This window comes from Agelaius tricolor, unplaced genomic scaffold, assembly GCF_023055355.1.
Source record: "Agelaius tricolor isolate 1412-34295 unplaced genomic scaffold, bAgeTri1.0.p SCAF_10, whole genome shotgun sequence".
NCBI classification, from domain to species: Eukaryota; Metazoa; Chordata; class Aves; order Passeriformes; family Icteridae; genus Agelaius; species Agelaius tricolor.
The window spans coordinates 16,199,735-16,221,897 of NW_027269270.1; the positions used below are offsets into that span (position 1 = coordinate 16,199,735).

The following is a 22,163-nucleotide window of genomic DNA, read 5'->3' on the forward strand; positions in this document are numbered from 1 at the left end:
AATACAGCGCCTAGATGAAGGCAGGGAGAATTAAACATTCTTAAATTGTTACCCACAAATGTCTCCGAGCTGGTCTGGAGCTGGCCCAAGTGCTTTATTCATAAGTCTTTTTTCAAGGTGTTGGCAGGGGTTCCCTCAGGAACATATTTCTCCGTAACTCTCTTCTCTTTTCCAGGTTGTTGGCCACAAAATTGAAATCAAAAAGTGGCAGCACAGACATGAACTCTTAAGATCGTTACAATTTTTTTTAACGTTAAAGAATTGATGTCTGTTATAGAATGATTAGCAGAAAATTACTTATCTATCCAGCAGCCAAAGTTTTCTTTATTTTAGATCAAGTTTCTGGACTGTTGAACTATTGGGAAAAGTGAAACTTAAACAACTTAAACAGCATTCAAGAGCTACTGTAAATTTAAAAAGATTTCCAAAAGGAAATAGACTGCTGCATCTTGGGGACAGAAGGGACATGGAATATTTTCCTGTTCTTTGGGCACTAGAAGAATTAATTTTTATTAACCCAGCAATCTATCCAAAATGCATTTCCTTGTCAACTTTTTAGTCCATGAGAAATTGGTTAGAAGTTATACTGTGTTTGGGGATATTTTTTTCCCACATCAGAAAAAATTCTCTGCTTAGTATTTTAATATGTATAATATTTGTCAAAAACTGCTGTCTTTTTATGTTCGTAGGAAAGGGTTTTTTCTTATACTTTTAGATTTTCCACAGTTGTGCTTTTTTTAGGCTAAAATTTTGGCAGTTAGATTATTTCCCTCCCACAGGTTTCATGTAGACCAAAGCCTGATCTGTCTGCTAATTATCTGTCTTTTACCCCTCAGTCTCCTTTAGATTAATAGGAAAACCCTGTTAAGTTCACCTAGGCACCTTAGCAGTGCTAGGGGGTGTCTGCTGTGTTATGTGCCTCAGTGTTCTCAGGTGCTGAGAAATACTGCATTTTACTGTCTTTAAAACTACTCTTGATTAATTAAACAGATTCTGTTTTTTCTTTACCTTGAGCTTCGATATGTCCCTCTGTTGTTAGGATTTTCTTACCTTTTATGATCTTTTCAAAAGGCTAGTTTCACTTGAACATCAGGATATATTTTTATCCTTTCCTGTTTCATCTACTGCCACTGTTAGTTTCAGATACAGCTAAGGTTTTCAACTTGAATGTAGTACCTTGAACTTTTTCAGGTTACCTGTTGGTTGGAGGTTATAGTAGCTACATAGTCTTCTGTAAAACAAGTTAATCCTGTTCCTTGGGAAGCCAATGTTTTTAAACATTTCTAAACTCCCAGGTTAAACTTTGTCATGAGTAATCTGTAGCTGTTTGCTAAGTATTTTGGAAGAGCTGTAGCCCTGGGGCATTGGTAAGTAGTGTCCTCTAGGCTTTGGATTGTCTGGACATAACTATAGGTCTGGGATTTTGTTTTATTTGCTTTGCTTTAAATCTCAGAGATTGTCTCTTTATCTCTGCCCTACTGACTGCTCATTTCAATTCGGTGGGATCTTCTTGACGTCAGGATTGTGATTACCATTGGATGGTGGTGTACTTCAAAGGCTCCTGCTAAGAATGGGCTGTATTTTTGCTCTTACCTTGAAATTGAACTCTTCTGAAATTAAAACTGCTTGGCTTTATGCCATTATACTAACATCTCAACTTGATTTCTTAGCACATTACTCATTTTCAAGGCTGTTTCCAGTTCTGTTATCTGTGATTCCCAAAACCAAACAGTGGAAGAGAGACTACTCGAGACATGGTTTTGCAACACAGGTCAATTTTGTGACTTTGGTTTTTTGTTTAATCAATTTCTCAACCCCACTGCCCAAATGTTCTATTTTAAATTGAACAGGTGTTATTTTCCAACTTAGAAATCAAGATTTCCGTTCATTCCATACAGTTTGATGTTAGTTGGTTTGTCTTGCTTTTTCACTTTGCCAAACTCATATTTTAGTGCTCCCTCTATTCCTTGACTGACAACTTGTCCTGGGTCACTTTATTCTCCATTGGCTTTTATAAGGCACTTCCAATGGAAGAGACCTGGATCAACGTTTACCTAACTACAGAATAGTTTATCACCAAATAGTTTGTTTTATTTGAGACAGAAATATTAGCTTCATTAGCCTATTTTCCTGGAAATTAAAAAGTCCTTTCTGGTTGGTTCTTCAGTAAGGAAAACCCAGACTTTCAGAAAGATAGGGAAGAAGAAGGAAGTTGAGTGCATAGTTTGATTGGTTTGGTTTTGGTCTGGGTTGGTTTTTTTCCCTAAAGGAAGCAAGAGAAGAGCTCAGTTAAAAGGAAATACATGTGGATGCAGATATGTATCTTCATGTTGGTGAATGGAGAAAAGTAGTTATGTGGCCTCATTTTTAAGAGACTGCTTAAGGGTTTAAAAATCTGGGTTTAGTAATTTTCTGTAGTCTGTTCTACATTTGATATTTTAAAGCTTTTCTTCTACCTGCCAGTAAATGTGTATTCTAGAACGACAAGAGCTATCATACTCAATTGTTATGAAGTTAAATTATTGGAGCATCAACATAGTGGGTGGGATAAAACCATATTTAGGATATTCCAAATTGAAAGAAACAGTTACTTAAGGACTTCAAGGATTGCATTGCAGTGCTGTTAAGCAGTGGTTTCTATACTTGGATTGGTTACTATGCTTAAAATCTGGTTTGATACCTTTAAAGGAATCTTGATGAAAAAACAGATAAGGGAACAAGGGCATAAAAATCGCCCTGCTTTCCAGGCTGCTTTTCCTGCTATTGAAAATGTGTACGCTGCCTCTCTGCCTCCTTTTTTGCCCCTTGCCCTTTTAACTGGCTATTAGTTAGAATTACTGTTCTAAAGGATGCTACTGCCATTGAGGAAGACTACATGGCACCAATATTATCAACGTTAATGTGAAGTTTTCCTAAAAATACACTGCAGAGAACTCTCATACTGTGTGCGTTACCATAAAATCTGAGTGCCTACTAGGAGCACATCAGGAAATTCAATTTACATTTGGGCTATTGTTAAACTGTCTTTTTCTATTCAACAGATAGGTCTCTGTGTTGAAGTATTTTGCTCTGGCATTAAAAGCTATATGCATATAAATGCATTAAAGAAACCAGACCAAACCAGTTTGGCTTTCACTTAAGTGAAAGGTGGTTTGTGCTGGCCTTGAATTCAGGAGAAGGGGGCCTCAATCTAATCTGGAGAGTTGTTCTAAGAAGAATTTGGCTTCTGCATAATGAACTCTATCTTCATTGTAGAAAGCTGACAATGTGTGAAGCTGTTGATCTTTCTTCATTTCAAAGCTGTAATTGATGGCCAGATAATAAGAGTCAATTCAGGGTAATAAGAGAGTCAAAGATAAATACTGAGTTGTGGAGCTTGATTCCATATTTAGTGGAAAAGTAAAATAGTCTGATCTGTCAACCCTTTGTGTTTGGATCTGCAGTGCTGTTCTGTGTAGTCTACCAGTGTTCAAGATAGAGGTTGTAGTACAAGAGTACCACAAAAGATGCAATTTTAGAAGGTGAATAATTGCAGCTGCAACTCTCTGCTAAACTTTTTCTCCTAAAATATCAATTTCATTGAGGCCTGAGCAAGTACTTGGTTTAATAAGTGAATCATTTGCAAGTGTTCATGTATTTGGGGATGTAGAGCCTTCACTGTTTTTTGGTCACTGGTTTTGAAGTGTTCTAACTACCATGGAGAATCCTCTGATTCTCTTTACATCTGTTTTGCTAAGGTAGAGTACTGTATAATAGATTATACCAAATGCCATGAAAAAGTTTGCAGATTGCTTCTCTGACTTAGAACTTTGATTTTTGACATACCCCATTGCTTAAGAAATTCTCAGAGGAATTTGGAGGTCTTTTTCCAAAAAAATTCCTTCTAAAAACATCCTTTTCAGGACAAAGTATCTGTATATATTATATTAGTTTTTAGAGAAGAGGCTGTCTACCAGTCTGATAAAATAATGTGGAGGATACCACCATTCCCCAAAAATACAAAAGTGAGAAAATGTTGGTAATTAAAAAAAAAACCAAAAAAAAACTATCAGAAGAAGCATTTGGAATCTGTAGTGTTTACAAGAAATAAAGAAATGTAGTTTTTTAGGACTCTTCCATGAATTTCAGGTGGCCCTTCAGGTTTTCTTTGGAAGATAGTACAAATTTGAATGGCAGTGGGTGGTAGCAATGCCACCTTTCCTTCAGCATCATGGTAAATATGCTGTAAGTACTTGTGTAATGTGACTGGATGTCCCTTGAGTTAGTGAGTTGGCCTTCAGGTGTAGGAAGGTGTAGGACATTAGTTCAAATAAGAAGTCTGGGTATATTTTCAGGACTGTAAGTTATGTCAGTCTTGTTGATAGCAAGACATTCTGTGAGCAGGAGAGTTTATAAAGTCTAATGCTTAAAAAAAGTTATATGTCCCTTAAATTTAATATGTCATTTTTGTAATTTAAAAAAAAATTGTCTCTCACATGAAAATTGTCCCTCACATTTTAAAACTGCCAGTACCTTTAAAACTGCCTTTTTAAAAATCTTTAAAAGTAGGTAACTTGTGCTGAGAACTGAAGTTACAGAGCTGCTTGTTCTTGATAAAACAGCTGTGGGTTTGGATGTGGATGGTGTATTTAAATTACAACATGAATGAGGAAGGCAGTTCTTGGGATCCTTCCTGGGATTTCTCTCTGAGGAAATAAGGTTTGAGTCCAGCTTTTCTGTCTTGTCCTTTAAATCACAAAGATAGCAGAGTGCATGTTGCTTTTCGGTTTTGAATATTTAACAATAGCAAAACCCAAACCAAAATAAACCCCCTAACATAATAGCAAAAAAACACTTCAGCAGAAGTAGTGAAGAGAATGCAGTGCATTTATTAGTGCGTGTAGGCTCCAAAATTTGAGCAGAAAAAGAAAGTGTTGTATTTTATCTGTGCTGTGGGTTGTCCCTCTGCATGCTACATCACCATTCTGACTGGTGAGTTAACCCAGGGGTACTGATCTCTTTAGTGCATTAGTATCTAAACACAGCACATGAGACCTGTAGTACTTCAGATGAGCCTTAGCTATCCACAGTGATTATTGCTTTCCCACATTTCATAAAATAAACAGTGTAAGGTATGGTAGTATCTATTTCTGTAATGTACACATGGTTTTGTAATTGCTGGAGTTACATCAGTAATTTTAAGTGATCACTGAACTTTTGAGGGCAGTGACTATCAAATAGGCTAATAAATCAAAATATTGCTAGACCTGCTGCATTAAATGGTTTACTTTGATAAAGTAAAATGCTTTTTTTTCAGAGTGACATACACTTAGAAACTTCTATTGTTATAAAGCAAAATAGTAATAATTTAAACTTTTCTGACAAATCTGTTGTGAGTAATTCCTTATGCTTTTTCAGAGCAATACTTTCCCATTAAGGTATGGATTATATCCATACATACTGGGAAAGATATGCTGAACATATCTGCTAAAAAAAATATATCCTTACTGAACAGTCCATTAATGTAAGAAACATTTTTTATGCATATAAGAAGTGTTCAATTTGTTGTAGAAATGCTTGAAAGCAGTACACAAGCACAATTTAGGGAACAAGAGTTTAAAGAGGATTCCTGATTGTTCTGCACTCAGCATACATGTATATACACAAACAGTTTTAAACCCAGGGAGTTTGCAATCCAAAGGATGTAGAAATTTTTACTAGGCAAGTTCAGTAGCAGTGTTACAGCTGCAGAGAAGGCAGCTGCAGTTTCAAACTGTCATTCCCCTGCCTTGTTGGAGAAGAGTCTCCAGCTCTGTATATGGCTGCACTTGGGTGTAGTAACAAAATGTGGTGTCTCCAACCTGCCACTCACAGTTTGATTTTTCAAAAGATTCTGCCACAAACATTTCCTGAATGTTTCCTTCCCAGCTGTTTATGTCTTGGTGTGATTTTCTTCCATTGGAGGAGGTCTGTTAGCAGTTCCCATGGTAAAGGAGCTTGCTACACCTCACTTCTATCATCTGCCTCCCTACAGGAGCAAGGGCAACTGGAATTAGCCAAATAGCAGAAGCAGTACTTTCCCTACCAGAGGGGTTAGGTCATGGCCAAAATGTCAGAAAGGTCTGTCTAGGGCTTGGATGCTGAAGATTTTGAGATACCCAAGAGTCCCATAAGAAAGTGTCATTTGACTTATTAATAGCAAGGGGGAAGCTACATTGATGCATTGGTTAGAATGTTAAGCTGATGGGTTGAGGTTTATAGCACCAGTTAAACTTTGAAAACTACAAAAACAGAGTTTCAAAAGCTTTTTTTCTTGGCACCGTTTTTTGGTGAACTGCTGTGTTGTCCTGTGGGACTGAAAAGCACCAGCTTGTTGTGTCTTAGTTGGAAAAAATTGAGGCTGTTTTACTATGTGGTACTTGAAGGATGTGCTATTACAATAGTGCATTAAGACTTCAACATGAAATATCTTATTTAAAATAAAGCAACTGAAATGTTTCCAATTGAAGATAAACTGAATGTTCAAGTAGATGAAAAGGTAAAAAACACAGAATGCATTTTGTGTAAATACAAAAGACTTATTTGTCTACATCATCTTTCAGACTCATTAAACAGCCATAAGTGATTTAAATACAAATTAGGAAGCTGCACATCATGTTGCAGCCTACTCATGTAGGCTGAGCTCATCAGAAACTCCTTTTGTTCCTCCATTTCCTTCTACCTTACTTTCCCTGCAGATGCCAGCAGCACTGCTTTAACTCCATTTACAGGGCTCTGTTGAAGCCATCACCTCTGCAAGGGTCTCTGTTATTCCTGGTTCCTTTTTCATTGCTGATCCTGCTCCTTTTTTCTCTGACCTTTGGACCTCCATGTAACACTGCATTCCTGTGCATGGGTTGAGGACTGCAATCTGCCTTCTGATTTTCCGTTTTTCCCCCTGTAATTCCTGCTTGTTGATCTTTGACACTGACAGTCTAGCATTTAAAAAACACAGAAAACAGGAGCACTGCAGAATATATTGCAGAATTGGGAGGCTTTATGCTGGAAACGACTTTGTTCCTGTCAGCTAGTTTTTAATCTATAAATAATTGTCGGGTTGGCGTACTGCATACTGCAGGCTATATGTCTCTTCCATGCCTCTAACAGGTTCTCATTTTCAACCAGAATTGACAAAGCTATTCTGATATGCAGAACTTGCCACAACATTTTTGTAATTCCTTGAGTGCTTTGGCTATTAGGTAACAGGTGGTGTGTCATTGTCAAGTTGAGGGTACAAATCCTTTGTTTGCGTAGGCCAGTGGTATGCTTGGCTTGTTTGTGAAATGTTCCACTGCAAATATTAGGAAATGTAACAAATTTATATATGTATTTTTTTAGGAGCAATGGATGAACTTCATAGCCTGGACCCAAGAAGACAAGAATTGTTAGAGGCAAGATTCACGGGAGTAGTAAGTGGCAGCACTGGGAGTACTGGAAGTTGCAGTGTTGGAGCTAAAGTAAGTCCTAAGAGCAGTCATTCAGATCTGCCATTTTGAAATACTAATTTATCTCAGACCATCTCATTTTCATACTGTTAATGTGATTTACTTGTAAGAGCACTGGGTTGGAAGAGGCTCTCAGAAAAATCCCTGTTGTCTGTTATTTTGCTTTGAGGTAGGATTATTTATCTTGAACCTTTCTGTGACATGGATGTTGAATTGTTCTTAAAAACACTGAAGAATGAGCTTATACAGGCTCTTTTGTGTCTTTGCTGTAGTGCACATGTGATCAGAAATGAAAGATTTTCCCATTATTTAGGTGGAGTTGTCCCTGCTGCAGATGACCATCTACTTACAGAGTAGTAGTGTGTGACATCTGTTTTAATATTAAACTGTTTTGAAGATTAGTACATATAGATAAACAAAATATTTCAACATTTCTAGACAATTATATCAGTTTCTCTTACTTTCATTCTAGAATTCCTGTCATTTAGTATCTAAGCCAGGATGCAACACTTTAGGAAGAACCTTATGAACACTGAATAATTACTTTCCATATGTTATATATTTCCTTTCAGTTAATACATCTGCAAAATAATTTTGTCTTTGTTGCATATTCTGTTCAAGTTACTAACTTCAGCTTCCAAGACTGATTGTTGCAATACTGTTGCCTAGCCAGAGGTACTCCATTTTGTATTTGTGCATTGGAATGTTCTCCATCAAGTATAGTACTTAATAGACAGATATTAAAAAGGTGTCATACTAATATTTTAGGTGTGTTTCCCTCATGACTAAATTACTTCTGAATTCTGTTTCCAAACTGTTTGTAGTGCCCTCATGTTTTAAGTGCTTTACACAAACTTGTAGTATTTTTAGCTTCCTATGCTGTATTTTAGTTACCAGTATAGATTACAGAACCAAATACTTCCTGATAGAAGACATTGTTGGAATTTCTGAAGACATGTCATGTATCAATGGCCATGAACAAACTATACAGAATTGAAATTATTATATAGTGATCTTGCATCATAATTTGCTTTGGAGAGTGATGTGAAGGTAAATGTCACAAAACTGTAAAAAGATCACAAACTTGTTACTATCATTTAAAACAAGAAGTGAGTTAAATAGTCAGGGGAAGAAATGAGGTTGGATTGACACAGTGACATTGATGCACTGTCTAATTGTCTTCTCATTATAATTGCAAAATTGTATATTTGCCATATCTTATGCTTAAAATTAGAAAGAGACAAACACAATGATTCTGGTCCATTTTGTTTATTTATTCCTTGGGTTGTCTAGTACTGCTTACTTCCCTAATTAATGAACTCTTTTTAATAGCTCAGGTAGTGGCTCATAGTTCACATTACTATTTATCCTTTTTTATTACTAAATCTGTACTTCTAACTTCATTGAACTTTTACTTTTGATAGAGCTGTTTCGGTCCATTGCTTTGTTGCAAATTTTCCCTCATAATCTGTCTGCTGCTGTATGTGTAATACATTTTTTTTAAAGGCATTATCGGGTTTCTTGGGGTTCCTCCTCTTTAAAATTTGATTCCCTGTGAGTCACTGCTTACCATTTCCATAAATCTATTGAAGTCTTTTTCTTGTTGTCTGTTGTTCAGCTGATTTCAGCTGTTAGCCAAATTACATTCCACTTTCACATTCTCAGTTTGTTCATCCAAGTTAGCCAGAAAAAGAAATTTAAAACAACTAATTTCCTTTTTCACTCTGCCATGGAAAAACACATTTCTTGTCCCTGATGCATTCCAAGATTTGTATCTCATCCAGTTGGTTTCCAAATGGATATCTAGATGAAGTGCTGTTTTTTAATACTATCAAATGCTTTGATAAATGTTTGCAGAAGATTCTGTTACCACTGTTTCTTACAGGTGCAGATCCTCATCTAAGACACTGTTATTCTTGCCTTCTAGTCCTGTAATTTGTTACACCATCAGTAAAACCACAATTCCATCAGTTTTGTTTGTATTTCTTTGGTTTGTGACCATTCAGTGTATCCATGCAGATAATGTGAAGTGTAGTAGCTGATCTGGGCTGTGTTTGGAGAAAAATGCTATTTAAAAAATATAGTCTGTAGTCTTGGTGGGGGATGTTCGGACAGGCTTATCTGATTCTTACTTTAAAAAACTGATAGAACATTTTTGATCTGATGTGCAGAGGTAACTGGGAAAATATGAGGTATAAATATAATATCCATTGGTCTGCCTTCACTTTGAAGGCCAAAATGAGAAAACTTCTTTGTGTACAATCCCAAATCCGCATGTTCCAGATTCTAATTTTCCTAAGCTAGCAAGACAATACAGAGCTTGCAACTTTAATAGTTATTTTTTTAAAATACTCTGGGTCATTATATACGTCTAGTAATTAAATTGAAATGGACTCTTATTTATTGGGAATACTCTTTTGAAAGGCTATCCTTACCATATGTGTTGCTGAAGTGTGTTGGAATTTCTGGGGGTAAAAAAGCCCATTATGTTCAAGCTTTTTCAGTAAGCAAGGTTGGAAATACAAATATAGGTTACTGATATTATTGTTGTATCAGACTTTGATGGCCAGATACTGACACAGGACAAGGAAGAACAAGATGCAGGCATTTGTGTATACTGGAGACTGCCCTGGAGGTGAAAACATACATGGAAACTTTGTGTGTTTAACTAACATTTCTCTGGACATTGTAATCCAGAGATGATTTAGTTATTCAGATGTCACAGATGAGTACTCTCCTGCAAACTGATACCAGGCTGGAATTTAATGCTCAGGAGCAAACTGCCTTGGAACTACTTCACTTCAAAGTGTTTGTTCTGCCTTCTTATATAGAAGAGACAGGTCCATCAGTATAAGAATTTTGGTGGGTTTTTTTAATAAAAAGACACTCAGCTGATGATGACTCATTAAAATGTCCTCGTGACATGCTGTGTTCAAAAGATCTCTGAATAAATCAGCCTTAGTAAATTTCTAAAAAAATATTGTAATTTGGGACTGTATCACTACTTGGGGTTGTTGCTGTTTTTTCTTCCCTGACTAATGTAAATTTATTGTGTTGGGGGAAATTTGTTTTAAGAATGTGGAATAGTACTGTCAATAGGTTCTAATTTTCTCCAAGACAAACTAGACTATTGCAAAGATTATTTTTTAAATCTATTTCATGACAGAAAATTAAAACCTGTTTTAATTTACACCTCTTTTTCTTCAAAAATTGAAAAATTCCAGTAGTGTCTAGAACTTTCCCAGTGGTTTTGAATATGGCTCAAAAGCAATGGAAATTCAAAATGTACTGTGTCCTGTCAAAATATTCACCTGTCAAACTTCTTATCCCCCTTTTCAGTTACAAGTGCTCCATAGTTAATTTTTCCATGAGAGCATGAAATGACTGTTACTGGTTGTAACTGTGAGTGGTAACAGTGGATTATGTTTTATAATTCTGTGTATAATGTTGAGTATTTTATTTGTCTTGGTAGGCCTCAACAAATAACGAGAGTTCAAATCACAGCTTTGGAAGCTTGGGATCTTTAAGTGATAAAGAATCAGAGGTAAGTGTATGGGGCAGATCATTATTACCTCAGAATTTTAATGCTAACAAGTAATTTATTTTTATTTTTCTTTGATGCCTTATTTTGTATAGAAGCTTTTAAAGTAAAATGCAGACTACTCAGATAGGTAGGAAAGAGCATAAATTACTGGAAGACATTATGTCTTGGAAGAGGAACTGTGACTGGAAGAAGTGAGTTTCTTTGGATTTTTGGTCATGAAACTAGCTGCTGCTGCTTCTCTGTTATCTGTGTAGTCATGGTCTGAGGATGCATACAGCTTTTGGAGCTGAAAATGCTTATATAGTTTGCTGTCTTTTGTTTCATAAGTAAAAAGTGTTTCATCAGCACAAATAGCTTTGACTGATCTTTGGATGAATTCTTAAAAATACTCTAGAAACTAGTTTACTGTGTTTTCTTTCCAAATAGAGATTTGTGCCGAGGACAGACATCCTTAGTTGACGTCATCTTTATTTGTAAAAGCTGCAGTTGTCACTGCGTATTTTCTTACCTAAATCCAGTTTGTAATTCAAGAAAAGGATGCATGCTTTTATTAGGTTTAAATGTGCAGAGCTCAGACTTGCCTTGAGTAGAATATTTTCCTCTTAGTGATGAGCATTGCTATAGTTGCACTAATACTACAGCTCTTAGAATGTACCTATTTCGGGGGCAGTGAGTGTCTCTGACAGTTTTGCCTCTGTGTGTCACAGATTGCAGGATAAGATTATATCCTTTGTAAGCAAGAGTGGATTTCTGGCCTAGGCTAGGCCCTGTGTGACAGTGTGTCATGCTGGAGAGATGGTTATTTGGAATGTGCTCTTGGTGTTATTTTCACGTCAGAGCTTTCGTTTGGGGCCTAATTGTTCATTTGCTCAGTCTCTACAAGATGCTTTTTTACTGGGCTGTCAGCAAGTGAATTTAATTGGTTCCCAAAGCTGATACCTTATAAATAAAAGTTCTGTATGTGTGATTTGTTTTTCTTGTTGGAAAAAACTCTGCTATGTTTTTTTTTCCCCTCACCTTTCCCAGCTGGATTATGCATCCAACTGCATAGACTATTTTCTTAACCAGAAGATTCTGTCTGCCTGTTGTTTTTATTCATGGCTTTTCCTAGAAATACTCTGGGCAGTGATGCAGTTCTGATGTAGGTGTGGGAATGGGAATGTGCTGCAGTAGCCTGAAGGTTACGATGCATTATTGCCATTCCTTGACAGAAAACCATGTCTATGAGTAGTTGAGTGATCTCAGAACACTGACTATATGTGTAATAAGTTTTTGGTGTAGGAAAATATTATTTTACAGTTCTATACATGAGATACAGAGGCAAAGCTTTTCCAAGGCATGTGATTTGAAAGTCTCTGCACAGTGTTGTAACCTCAAGTCTTGCTTCTGAGTAAGGATAGTATTTTGTCTTTTAAATATTCTAAGACTTGTATTCTAAAACAGAAATGCATATCTTTTTTGAAAATGTCCCTGCACAGAAGTCCACTCTGCTCCATTGCACAGTGAAAGATGAGTCTTATTGACATTGAGTAGCAAAATGCATTTTCTTGACTCTTTTTCAGAAGTTGTTAGTTGTATTCACTCTATTATAATTGTAATAGCAAGTATGTTAATAAATTTTTACAGTTCTTAAAGTTACATCTGATTACTTATATGCTAAAGTACCATAAAAAGTAAGCTGTAGATGTTAGTACTGCACACAGGTTGTGGGATTGCTTTGTTGTGTTGGTTTTTGTTTGTTTTAATAGCATGACCTTGAAGGTTTCATAGTAACAGTGATGGTAGTATATGGAAATCATAATGGAAATGATCATGATGGTAGGATATGGAAATCAGACTTGCTCACTGGGGAGGCAGTGCCATCATTTGATGTTGGAAGAGCACTGTTACATTACAGTAGGTCTTGGGAGAAAAAAAAAGTAGATATGCAAATCTCAGAATCATTGAAATTAATTTCTAGCAGGAGTGTCAATTTCTGATCAAACCCTGATGATGCATTCATGCCATTACTCTGTGCTTTCATCATGAAGTGGCACATTAAATCTGTGAATGTGAAGGGAAGACTCAGGGGAAGCACACTGAAATGGAGGGGAAAACTAGGATCAGGACCAAGATGTATGAGGCTCTGCTAGTATGCCAGGCTGTGTGTGACTTTAATATAACTTTACAATCTAGCATTGGCTAACCTTAAAAGTATTTTATCTTGCTTATGAAATAGTAAGATTTAAATTTAAATCTTGGCTATATGTAAATACTTTGGCAGCTACAGAGAGTAGCTTCAGTCTTCATTTATCAGGGAGATACTCCCCAGCCCCATTAGTCTTCAGTTTCTTGTAATTCAGAGGACTCCATTCATTAGGAAGGATTTTGGAGTACATTTTCTAGTGATTGATGTGTGCTGTACATTATCATGCGAATTTTGTGCTTAGAAAAGGGGAACATGACCTTGTTGAGTAACCTCATTAATAACCTCATTAGTGTGCTAGTACTTTCTGGTTTGGAAGGTTAAATTAAACACTGAAAGAAATCAGAAGAGCTTAAGGAAATAGACATTCATGAATTACTTGAGTTTTGAAACTATAAACCTCTTTAAATGGCTGGTTTTACAAGCCACAGCAGCTGGAAACTAGTTTTGGTGGGGGAAATCTTACGTGGTTTTTCATTAATTAGATTTTAAACTTTTTTTTTTTTCTTGATATGGTAGGTAAAAATTACTACATTAGAATGTAACTGCAGAATTGAAAGCTGGAAAACAAGAACAACATGAAAATGCTTGGTTAAGTAGTTTCAATTTAGTTCGTGGAAAGGTAGCTTAATGTTACCTATTTACCTGGCAAGAATTCCAAATTATTAAAGTTAAATTTCTAAGCTATGCTTTCTGCTTTTAGAATCAATAGTCTTGAGTTAACTCCATTTCCAGGAGTCTGTGTTACATACTTTGCTAATGTATGATAGCACTGTAGAAGATGCAGATGTCAGTTGGATGAGTTTATTTAAAGTAAAATATATTTAATTTAAACTTAATTTACAGCCTGATAATACAACATTTATGGTTGTAAAACTTCCAAAGATATCTTTATGAAGCTACACACAGGAGTCAAAACACATAAAAAAATACATGGTATAGGTAGGGAAGACCTTTCTTGTCCTGTTTGCTCTTTTATTAGTCTAATAATTTTCTAGGGATCACAGATAGCTTAAAGTGGTTCTTGCCAACATAAATACTATTGGGTATTTGTAGTAAATTCATGTTTGAGCATATCCACACAAAAATTTTGGAAATGAAAGGTCCTTGAAATGATTTACTGATGGTTGAAATTTGAATGTTGATATAATTTGCTGTGTTAAGAAAGCATTCTTGGAGCACCAAGTGACAGATACAATAAAATTAGAAGATGATGGTATCATGAGAGAATGAAGCATCTTGTCACTGATCTCAAATTTAGTCTGAGCTATTAAGGAACTTTGGTTTACTGGTAAAATAGATCATGTAATGTCTCCTGTGCTTCCTCCAGTTATGTATGAGGCACCATGAAGAATGCACACACACAGAGCTGCAATATGCTGAACGAGAGCAGCTTTTATTATTTAAATTGGGGAGACTAACTGGTTTGAATCCTCAGATCAAAGAGGAGCAAATGTAATTTAGAGATGCTTCTGATCACAGCCCTTTCTTGCTATCTGTGTTGTACATGGTGATTGTAATTTCCAGGCAACTGTATAGAAAAATTTATTCCTGAAATATTAACATATCTGTATTTCTTCACTTACCATTGATACTTTTCTTTCTTTTCCTTGAGATAAAAGTGTATGGGGAGGATGACACTTTCTAAGTGGATAGATATTAACATTTTGAGGAATTTTTGCTCTCTACTTTTTCTTCTTTTACTTTCTTTTTAATTTTAGGAGATTCCAGAAATCTATATGGCTTTTATTAGTTTGGAAATACCTTTTACACTTACAAAAAAGTGTAACATTATTGGCTTCCTATTGAAGTACTGGAACTTGGTGTTTATGCTACAGCAGTGTGTAGAAAACACCATCAAGAATCAGATTATTTCACTAAAGTATTTAGCTTTAAAACACCTGCACTAAAATAGAGAGATGTTGGTAAAATATAAACATAAATGAAACAAAAATGGGTGTTCATAAACCCTGGAATGAATGAAAAGGAGTAATTGCTTCAAAATTAATATGTGGAATTGCCTTTTGGGAAATAATTTAAGAATTACTTCTCACTTTCTTAAATACCTCTTCTAGCTTGTACCTGATTGACCAAAGATCATATTATCTAGTTCAACTATGATCTGAAATTGCATCCCTGCTGAATTGTGAAATCATGTTTTATGGATGAGGATTTAAATTTATTTCATAATAATACAGCAATAATACAAATAAATAGAGACTATGTTGCATCATGTTCTTTTTGTTGTTTGTAGACTCCAGAGAAGAAACAGTCAGAACCTTCCAGAGGAAGAAAAAGAAAAGCAGACACTCAGAGTGAAAGCAGCCAAGGTAAATTAAAATGTAAATTGACTAGGCAGTGATTGCATGTAATACAGTTTTGGCCGTTAGCCTTAAAAATTCTCTATTTTTGCTTACATAAGATGGCTGTTATGTTTTGGATGATAAGTTGTATATTCTTGTCACTCTCCCATTTGTCACTGGGAGGGATGGGCAAGGAAAACATGAACGGGACTGGAAATTACCCAAAAGAATCATGAGCTGCTGCATGTGTAACTCACAGCTATGATACAACTCTGTAATCTTTTTAAGAATTACAGCAACTCTTCTCATGCAAAATACCTTGTGGTTTGAATTTCTTTTCAGTAGATAAGGGGGAAAAAGGATTACTGATTACAATATCTGGTGCTTGTTTTACAGGTATATATAAGAACTTAATTTTATTCTTCCTTTTTTTTTGGAAGATGGTAGTAGTTTAGAGGGGTGGGGAAATCATGATGAGACTGATTTCTAATTTATTATTTACAAAGTTTTTGTCATTCCTCTCTTTTGTGTGACTTTGGGTGATAACTGGTGGAAATTTAACCTCAAGACAAAAATTCATCAGAAGGGGAGCAGAAATAGTTCTGATAACATCTGCATCAGCTTTATTTTTCATTCTAACAGAGCTAGAAAATGTCACTTCAGATATAAAGCAATGGGCTCCATATCTGGAAGTCTTCATGATGCAGCATGCTATTAGTAGAATAATCATGTTGTTTGATTAAAATTAATTTCTTCCAAAGTGTTACTTTGTAGTCACCTGCTTTGTTCAAAGAACCTGAATGAATTTTCCTATTTTCATTGTTCTCGTAGCTTATCCTTCCTCTTACTAATGAGTGTTGAAATTAGAGATGATGGAACTTTTTTGGCCTTTTTAATATAGAAAACATTATAATTATTTCTTATCACTGTTTTACTGTCAGCAGCAGTAAAACTGAGTAGTCTGCACTACAATATTCTCAAGGAGCTGGCCTAAGAAACTGCAGGTTCTTGGAGTGGTACAGTACAGTTGAAGCACAGCAAGAACCTCCTATTGTATTGGAAAAAAGAAACAAGAAATCAATCTCTTGTGTATTGCATACCCAGGATATTGACTTCTTAATATGTAAATTAATCCATAAATGTTGAAGAAAAGGATTGTTTAAAACATAGAACTAATTGGAAGGTGGTATAAATTAGTGTAAATCTATTCATAATTGGCTGTGCCAAAATAATTTGACATATTTCTTCAGTGTAGAGCTCTGTAACATGACATCAAATAGATTTTTCTATACTGAAGAGGAATGCAGTCTGTCTCTTTTACCTGCATGAAAATTTGATAAAGTGATGTGAAAATTAAGCATGAGGACAGAAGTCACTAGCAGAATTACAGAGTAGGTAAAGAATTGCCTGGAGGGAAGTGTAGTAGCAATACATACACTGACTGGGTAACTACTGGAGAAGTTGGCTGTGGGCTGTTCTAGGTCTTGGAATTATTTTATCTAAATTTTTCTGTTAGAAGTCTTGACACAAAAAGGGCTGCCAAATGTTTCTGGTTTTTTATGTTACTTCTTAGTGACACAGCATTATGCAGCAGTGTCAGTACAGAGGTCTATTGAACTAGATAGAATTCGTCAGGGCTGAAACAATAGAAAAGCTTGAAAATCTTTGCTCAAAAGTGGAAATCAAATTTATGGATCTATGGGTAATGACCTCCTAATATATTGCAAAAATTTCTTTCTATAAATAAAAAGCTCTGAACAATAGTCCATTTCCAAGATGTTTCCGAACAGGTTGTCTGACTTCTACAGGAGAAAAGCCCAGTCTTAAGATTTATAGGTCATCTTTGGGCCAAACAGAAGAAAACATTTGTGCATTGGATAAGGTATAGGTGCAATCTCTGGAATTCCAGGTGTGGGTCAGGTCCTCCTGTTGAAGAAATACAATTCATGTTAGTTCTCCTGAAGTCTCAATCCATTTAAGATAAATTCTAATCTCAATCTCTGGTGTTTTATTTCCCTAGTTAACACTGTGAGTTACCCAATTCATTATCAGGTTAAGAGGACTGGAAATACTTGTCATTCTCTATGCCCTCACTGTTACTGGCACCTAGGAAAAGCCTTGGGCAGAATATGTGGGCATAATAACTCACCTGGAGTACATATTGTTAGTAGATGTGGTCAATTTGATACTTACAGATAGTCCTTGAAAAGGGGAGGGACTTAAAACTGAAGGTTTGATCTGTAGGATTAGAGATGAATTTCATGTTATCTTTAAGAGGTCTAGGGTTTCTGTAAAGTCTGCTCTAAACTGGTTTAGGAATTGAATATTTAGGAATATTAGGAATATCTGATTTCTCAATGAATGGAATATGCAAGTCCCTTTGTTTTGGGAGTCCCTTAATTACCTATAAAGGGACATCAAGTATTACCACATCAAAGAAAACCAATTAACAAGTGATAAGATTTTACTATAATTATTTTATATGTAAAAATGTAAGACACCTCCACAAGTAATTTATTTAACCAATTCTAATGTACTACTGTATTTATTGCAGGAAAGAATATTGGGGGACGTGGTCACAAGATTAGTGACTATTTTGAGGTAAGAATTTTGTAAATTCTACTTTGGTTTTAAAATTTTCTTCTAAAATATCCTTTTAGCTGTTTCTGGATGCTACAACATTTTTGGTTATAATGGACAGACCTCTTGAGAGATTACTTCTCTTTTCTTTCTGTATGCTTCTGAGTATTAAACCTTGAAGTAGAGATGCAGTCATCTCTTGATGGAGACGAACTGAACTAAAATACAAAACCCATTATTTTTCACACTGTTCTTTAAGCAGCTAAAGGTTGCACTGATAAAAGTAATAGAATCTGATTTAAAATGTTGTCTAGAGACGAGCCATAGAACATAGTGTGTACTTTCAGTAGATGTATAATGTATTTTGAGAGGGCTGACTCATTGGGGGTGCCTGTGTGCTCTGCAGTACCAAGGTGGGAACGGCTCGAGCCCAGTGCGAGGCGTGCCTCCTGCAATCCGCTCTCCTCAGAACTCACATTCCGCTCCTTCTTCTGTAAGTCTGCAACTTCATAACTGCACCACATCGTTTTATAGCCTCAAAATAGCAACATTGCAAATAATCTGTATTCCAGGGGGGGAGTTTTCAAAGGAACAAGTCCTGGGGAAGAATTCGTTCTTCCACCAGGAAAAAAAGAAATTAAATTAAGTATTAAAACTAAATTTTCTATTAACACCGGGTCATTTTTTCTTAAACATCTGTTTAAATACAAGGTAGTTATGTAAAAGGTTGAATAAATGTTGAAATGTTGTAATGATGTCTATTCGTAGGCCTCACACAAAAAAGGGGAGTTTTTTTGTTACTTATAAGGAAACTTGGACCCCTAGCTTGGGACTTTAAAAGCTGAGGTTTTGATAAATTGTAATTTTTTTCAATAATTGATACCTTTCGCCTCTAAAATTCTCTTTGGTTGTGCTAATTCCTTTTCTTCCTTTTCATAAGCACAATTTCAGTGCCCAACATACCTACGTGCTAAATGGCTAAACAAATTTTGCCAGTTACAGAAAAGATTTGTTTTCTCTGAAGGTGGACCTCAGCTTTTATTCCATGTGCTTTCAACTTCAGACATCCTCTTGGTCTTGCCAACAAATGAAGTGCAATACAGATTTTAGAATTCAGCTTGAAAACGGTCTCATTCACACAAACTAGGTTCATTAACAGGATTTGCTTTCTGATTTGCACTAGCTTCCCCTCTCAGGTTCTCCCATGAGAACTAAACATTCCAAAAATAACTCTCATTATTCTTGAGTTGTGAAAACTCAGAATCAGAAAAATAAGTCTTTGTAAGACTAACATTACCTTATGTCAGTCTTGTATTGTCTTAAATCTTTCAGTCTGTTCCCCAAAAGTGACAATCTTAGTCTTCTCAGAGAATGTATTGCATCCTTCCTGAGCTGCAAGTGGTATGTAACACCATTCTGATAGCTCTCAATGCAGAGCTCCAAGTAGTAGCTTTTTTTTGTGTACAAAAATACCTTATTTCTATGTTTCTTTGAGATGTTACTGCCAAGAGTTGTACCAAGGCTATGCTCATAATTAAATACTACAGCTGTATCTAAAATTCTTTGCTTTCATGCTTTTCAGGTTCGACAGAATAGTCCTTCTCCTACTTCATTAGCTTTCGGGGACCACCCTCTCACACAACCAAAGCAGTTATCTATTAAAATTACTCAGGTAACTTTTTGCGTAGATCACTTGACATTGCAGGAAAAAAAAAGTAGTTATGTTTATTTCTTTGTCTTTTAACTTCTTATAAACTCTTAAAGACTTTGAAAAGCTTTGCTTTTTAAAATTTTTGAAGCATTTTTCAGTTAAGTTCAGCAGCTCATAATTTAATATCTCTGGTGAGTTCTGTATTCTGCACTTGCTCAGCTCCCAGCATGGCACTTCATGATTACATAGATGACCATGGCATTGGTAGGTTTTTGCTCAAGATTTTAGCTGTTGTGTGATTTTAGAAGTAGAAGCTGCTTTTTCAGGCAGTATTTGAATTGACAGCTGCCATTGTCATACTGCATTTAAAATCCGACATTGAAGAAGAAAAATGAGATGGATGAGATGGCAATCAAAATGATCAACGCAATTCTGACATGACTTTTAAAAGCTGAAATCAACTGTTTGATTCTCTCTGCCATTTCTGATGTGATCTGTTCTTCACATTAGTCAGAAAAAGGTTGCTTACCTGTTGACTGATACAGAGAAATTAATTAGTGGATGTTTACATTCTTTCCCCGTTTTTTATGCTTTTTTATGAACAGTAACTTCTCAGTTGGTGATGAAATCTTTTAATACTGTTAATGGTTTGTCCCAACTGTTCACAGTTGTCCTCACGAAGAGGGAAAGTGATTTTGAATAAGAACCTTTAATGACACTTCCAAACACCTGAAAATAAGATTTTTCTGGTCTTGTTGAATGTTTTAAAGTCATTTATTTCGCTGCCTATCAAGCATAAAAAGAATAATGCTGTAGTTGTAAAAGGAAAGGATAAATATTTCAAAATGTTCTTTCTAGACTGATCTCACAATGCTGAAATTAGCTGCACTAGAAAGTAATAAAAATCAAGACTTGGAAAAGAAAGAAGGTCGTATAGATGACTTACTCAGGGTAAGTGTTGGACATGGGTAAAGGTATTTATTCAGAACAGCAGACTGAATATGAGGACAATTTTTTAGATTTTAAAAGAATTACTTAAATAAAAAGGTATAACAAGTTTTTAATTTTTGTAATTTTTTTCTTAAATCTAAGAAGTCTATATAATGTAATGTATAAGTTTTTTTCAGCTTCTGTGCTACAACTTGTTAATGATTAAATATGTTTATAGACTTCTGAAGGTGCAAAGAAAGCCGATGCCATTTGCAGGCAGCTGATCAATTCCTTAAATTCATATTATAATTCACCTAATGGGTGGTTTTGGTTTTTTTTGGTTCTAATTATGAATAGGCATTATCTGTGGAAAAACTGTTGGCATTTTCAGAATGGAGGTGATTGTGACAGAAATAAAATACAGGCAGTGAATAACTACTTTCAATGAGAAAACTATATTATACTCTAAGACTTGTTTTCAGAAAAAAAATCTTAATGTTTATGCTCTTGAAGGAAACACTGGAGAGGGGATATACAGAAATATGAAATATGAAACAAACCTGTATTTCACAATTTGTAGTCTGTTTAGTGTTTGTATGTATACATACATATGTACAATACATAAAAATATTAACCCATGTAATGATGTACTGTGAAATTGTGTATGTACATTGTTGTAACACATGTTCAACAGTATGGAGTAGACAAGCCTAAACTATCTTTAACTTTTTTTTAAATCAAAATAATATTGTTGTGGGATTTTTAAGGTAATAAGCTAAATATAATTGGAACACAGGGAATTTGTTAAGCTTCCTACTCAGATAATTAAAACTTTTATAATTGTGAAATTTTTGCTTTCTTTTAAATTGGAGATGTTAGGATTCATGTGACTTGAGGATCATATATAAAGATCTGATGCTAAATTTTTTGGTTTGAATTTCTCAGCCCTCAGTGGAGAGGTGAACATGAGATTGGTACAGAATTTTTGTGTATTCTCATTATGCTGAATGCTTTGTAATACAGAATGCAGGACCATGTAAAGGAAATAAAAAAGAATCAAGGCATCCTTCTATAGATAGGGATATATCTGTGTAATGAAATTTTTATTTAGATAAATAGATGTGTTTATGCATGTATAAGCATGCATAAACATCCTTACTTTAGTCATGTGAAATTAGATATATTTATTTTATGTGACAGCTGATTTTAAAACAGTGTTTCAATATATCTCTTCATATTTTGTATATATTTATTAGGCTAATTGTGATCTTAGAAGACAAATAGATGAACAACAAAAACTACTTGAAAAATACAAAGAAAGGTTAAACAAATGTATTTCAATGAGCAAGAAGCTTCTAATTGAAAAGGTAAGTTTACTGCTCTTAAAATCTTCATGATAAAAGCTTGGAAATTGCTGTAAAACTCCATTATGATTCCTTCATTTTCACTTCAACTTTTTCACATTTGTCACTTGATTGAAACTTTGTATCCATGGTCTCTATCTGGC

General features: G+C 35.2%; 1 protein-coding gene across 4 annotated transcripts in view; it reads left to right on the forward strand.

Annotated features, from left to right (window-relative positions):
• The window catches only part of TLK1 (tousled like kinase 1), a 69,354-nt gene that overhangs the window by 19,520 nt on the left and 27,671 nt on the right, over positions 1-22,163 (forward strand). For all 4 annotated transcript variants that reach the window (XM_071434930.1, XM_071434929.1, XM_071434931.1 and 1 more), the window contains exons 2-9: positions 7,357-7,475; positions 10,936-11,007; positions 15,447-15,522; positions 18,050-18,096; positions 18,482-18,568; positions 19,658-19,747; positions 20,585-20,677; positions 21,913-22,023. In XM_071434930.1, the coding sequence (XP_071291031.1) occupies positions 7,362-7,475; positions 10,936-11,007; positions 15,447-15,522; positions 18,050-18,096; positions 18,482-18,568; positions 19,658-19,747; positions 20,585-20,677; positions 21,913-22,023 (690 nt within the window). In that variant the 5' untranslated portion in view covers positions 7,357-7,361. The remainder of the gene's footprint in view (positions 1-7,356; positions 7,476-10,935; positions 11,008-15,446; positions 15,523-18,049; positions 18,097-18,481; positions 18,569-19,657; positions 19,748-20,584; positions 20,678-21,912; positions 22,024-22,163) is intronic.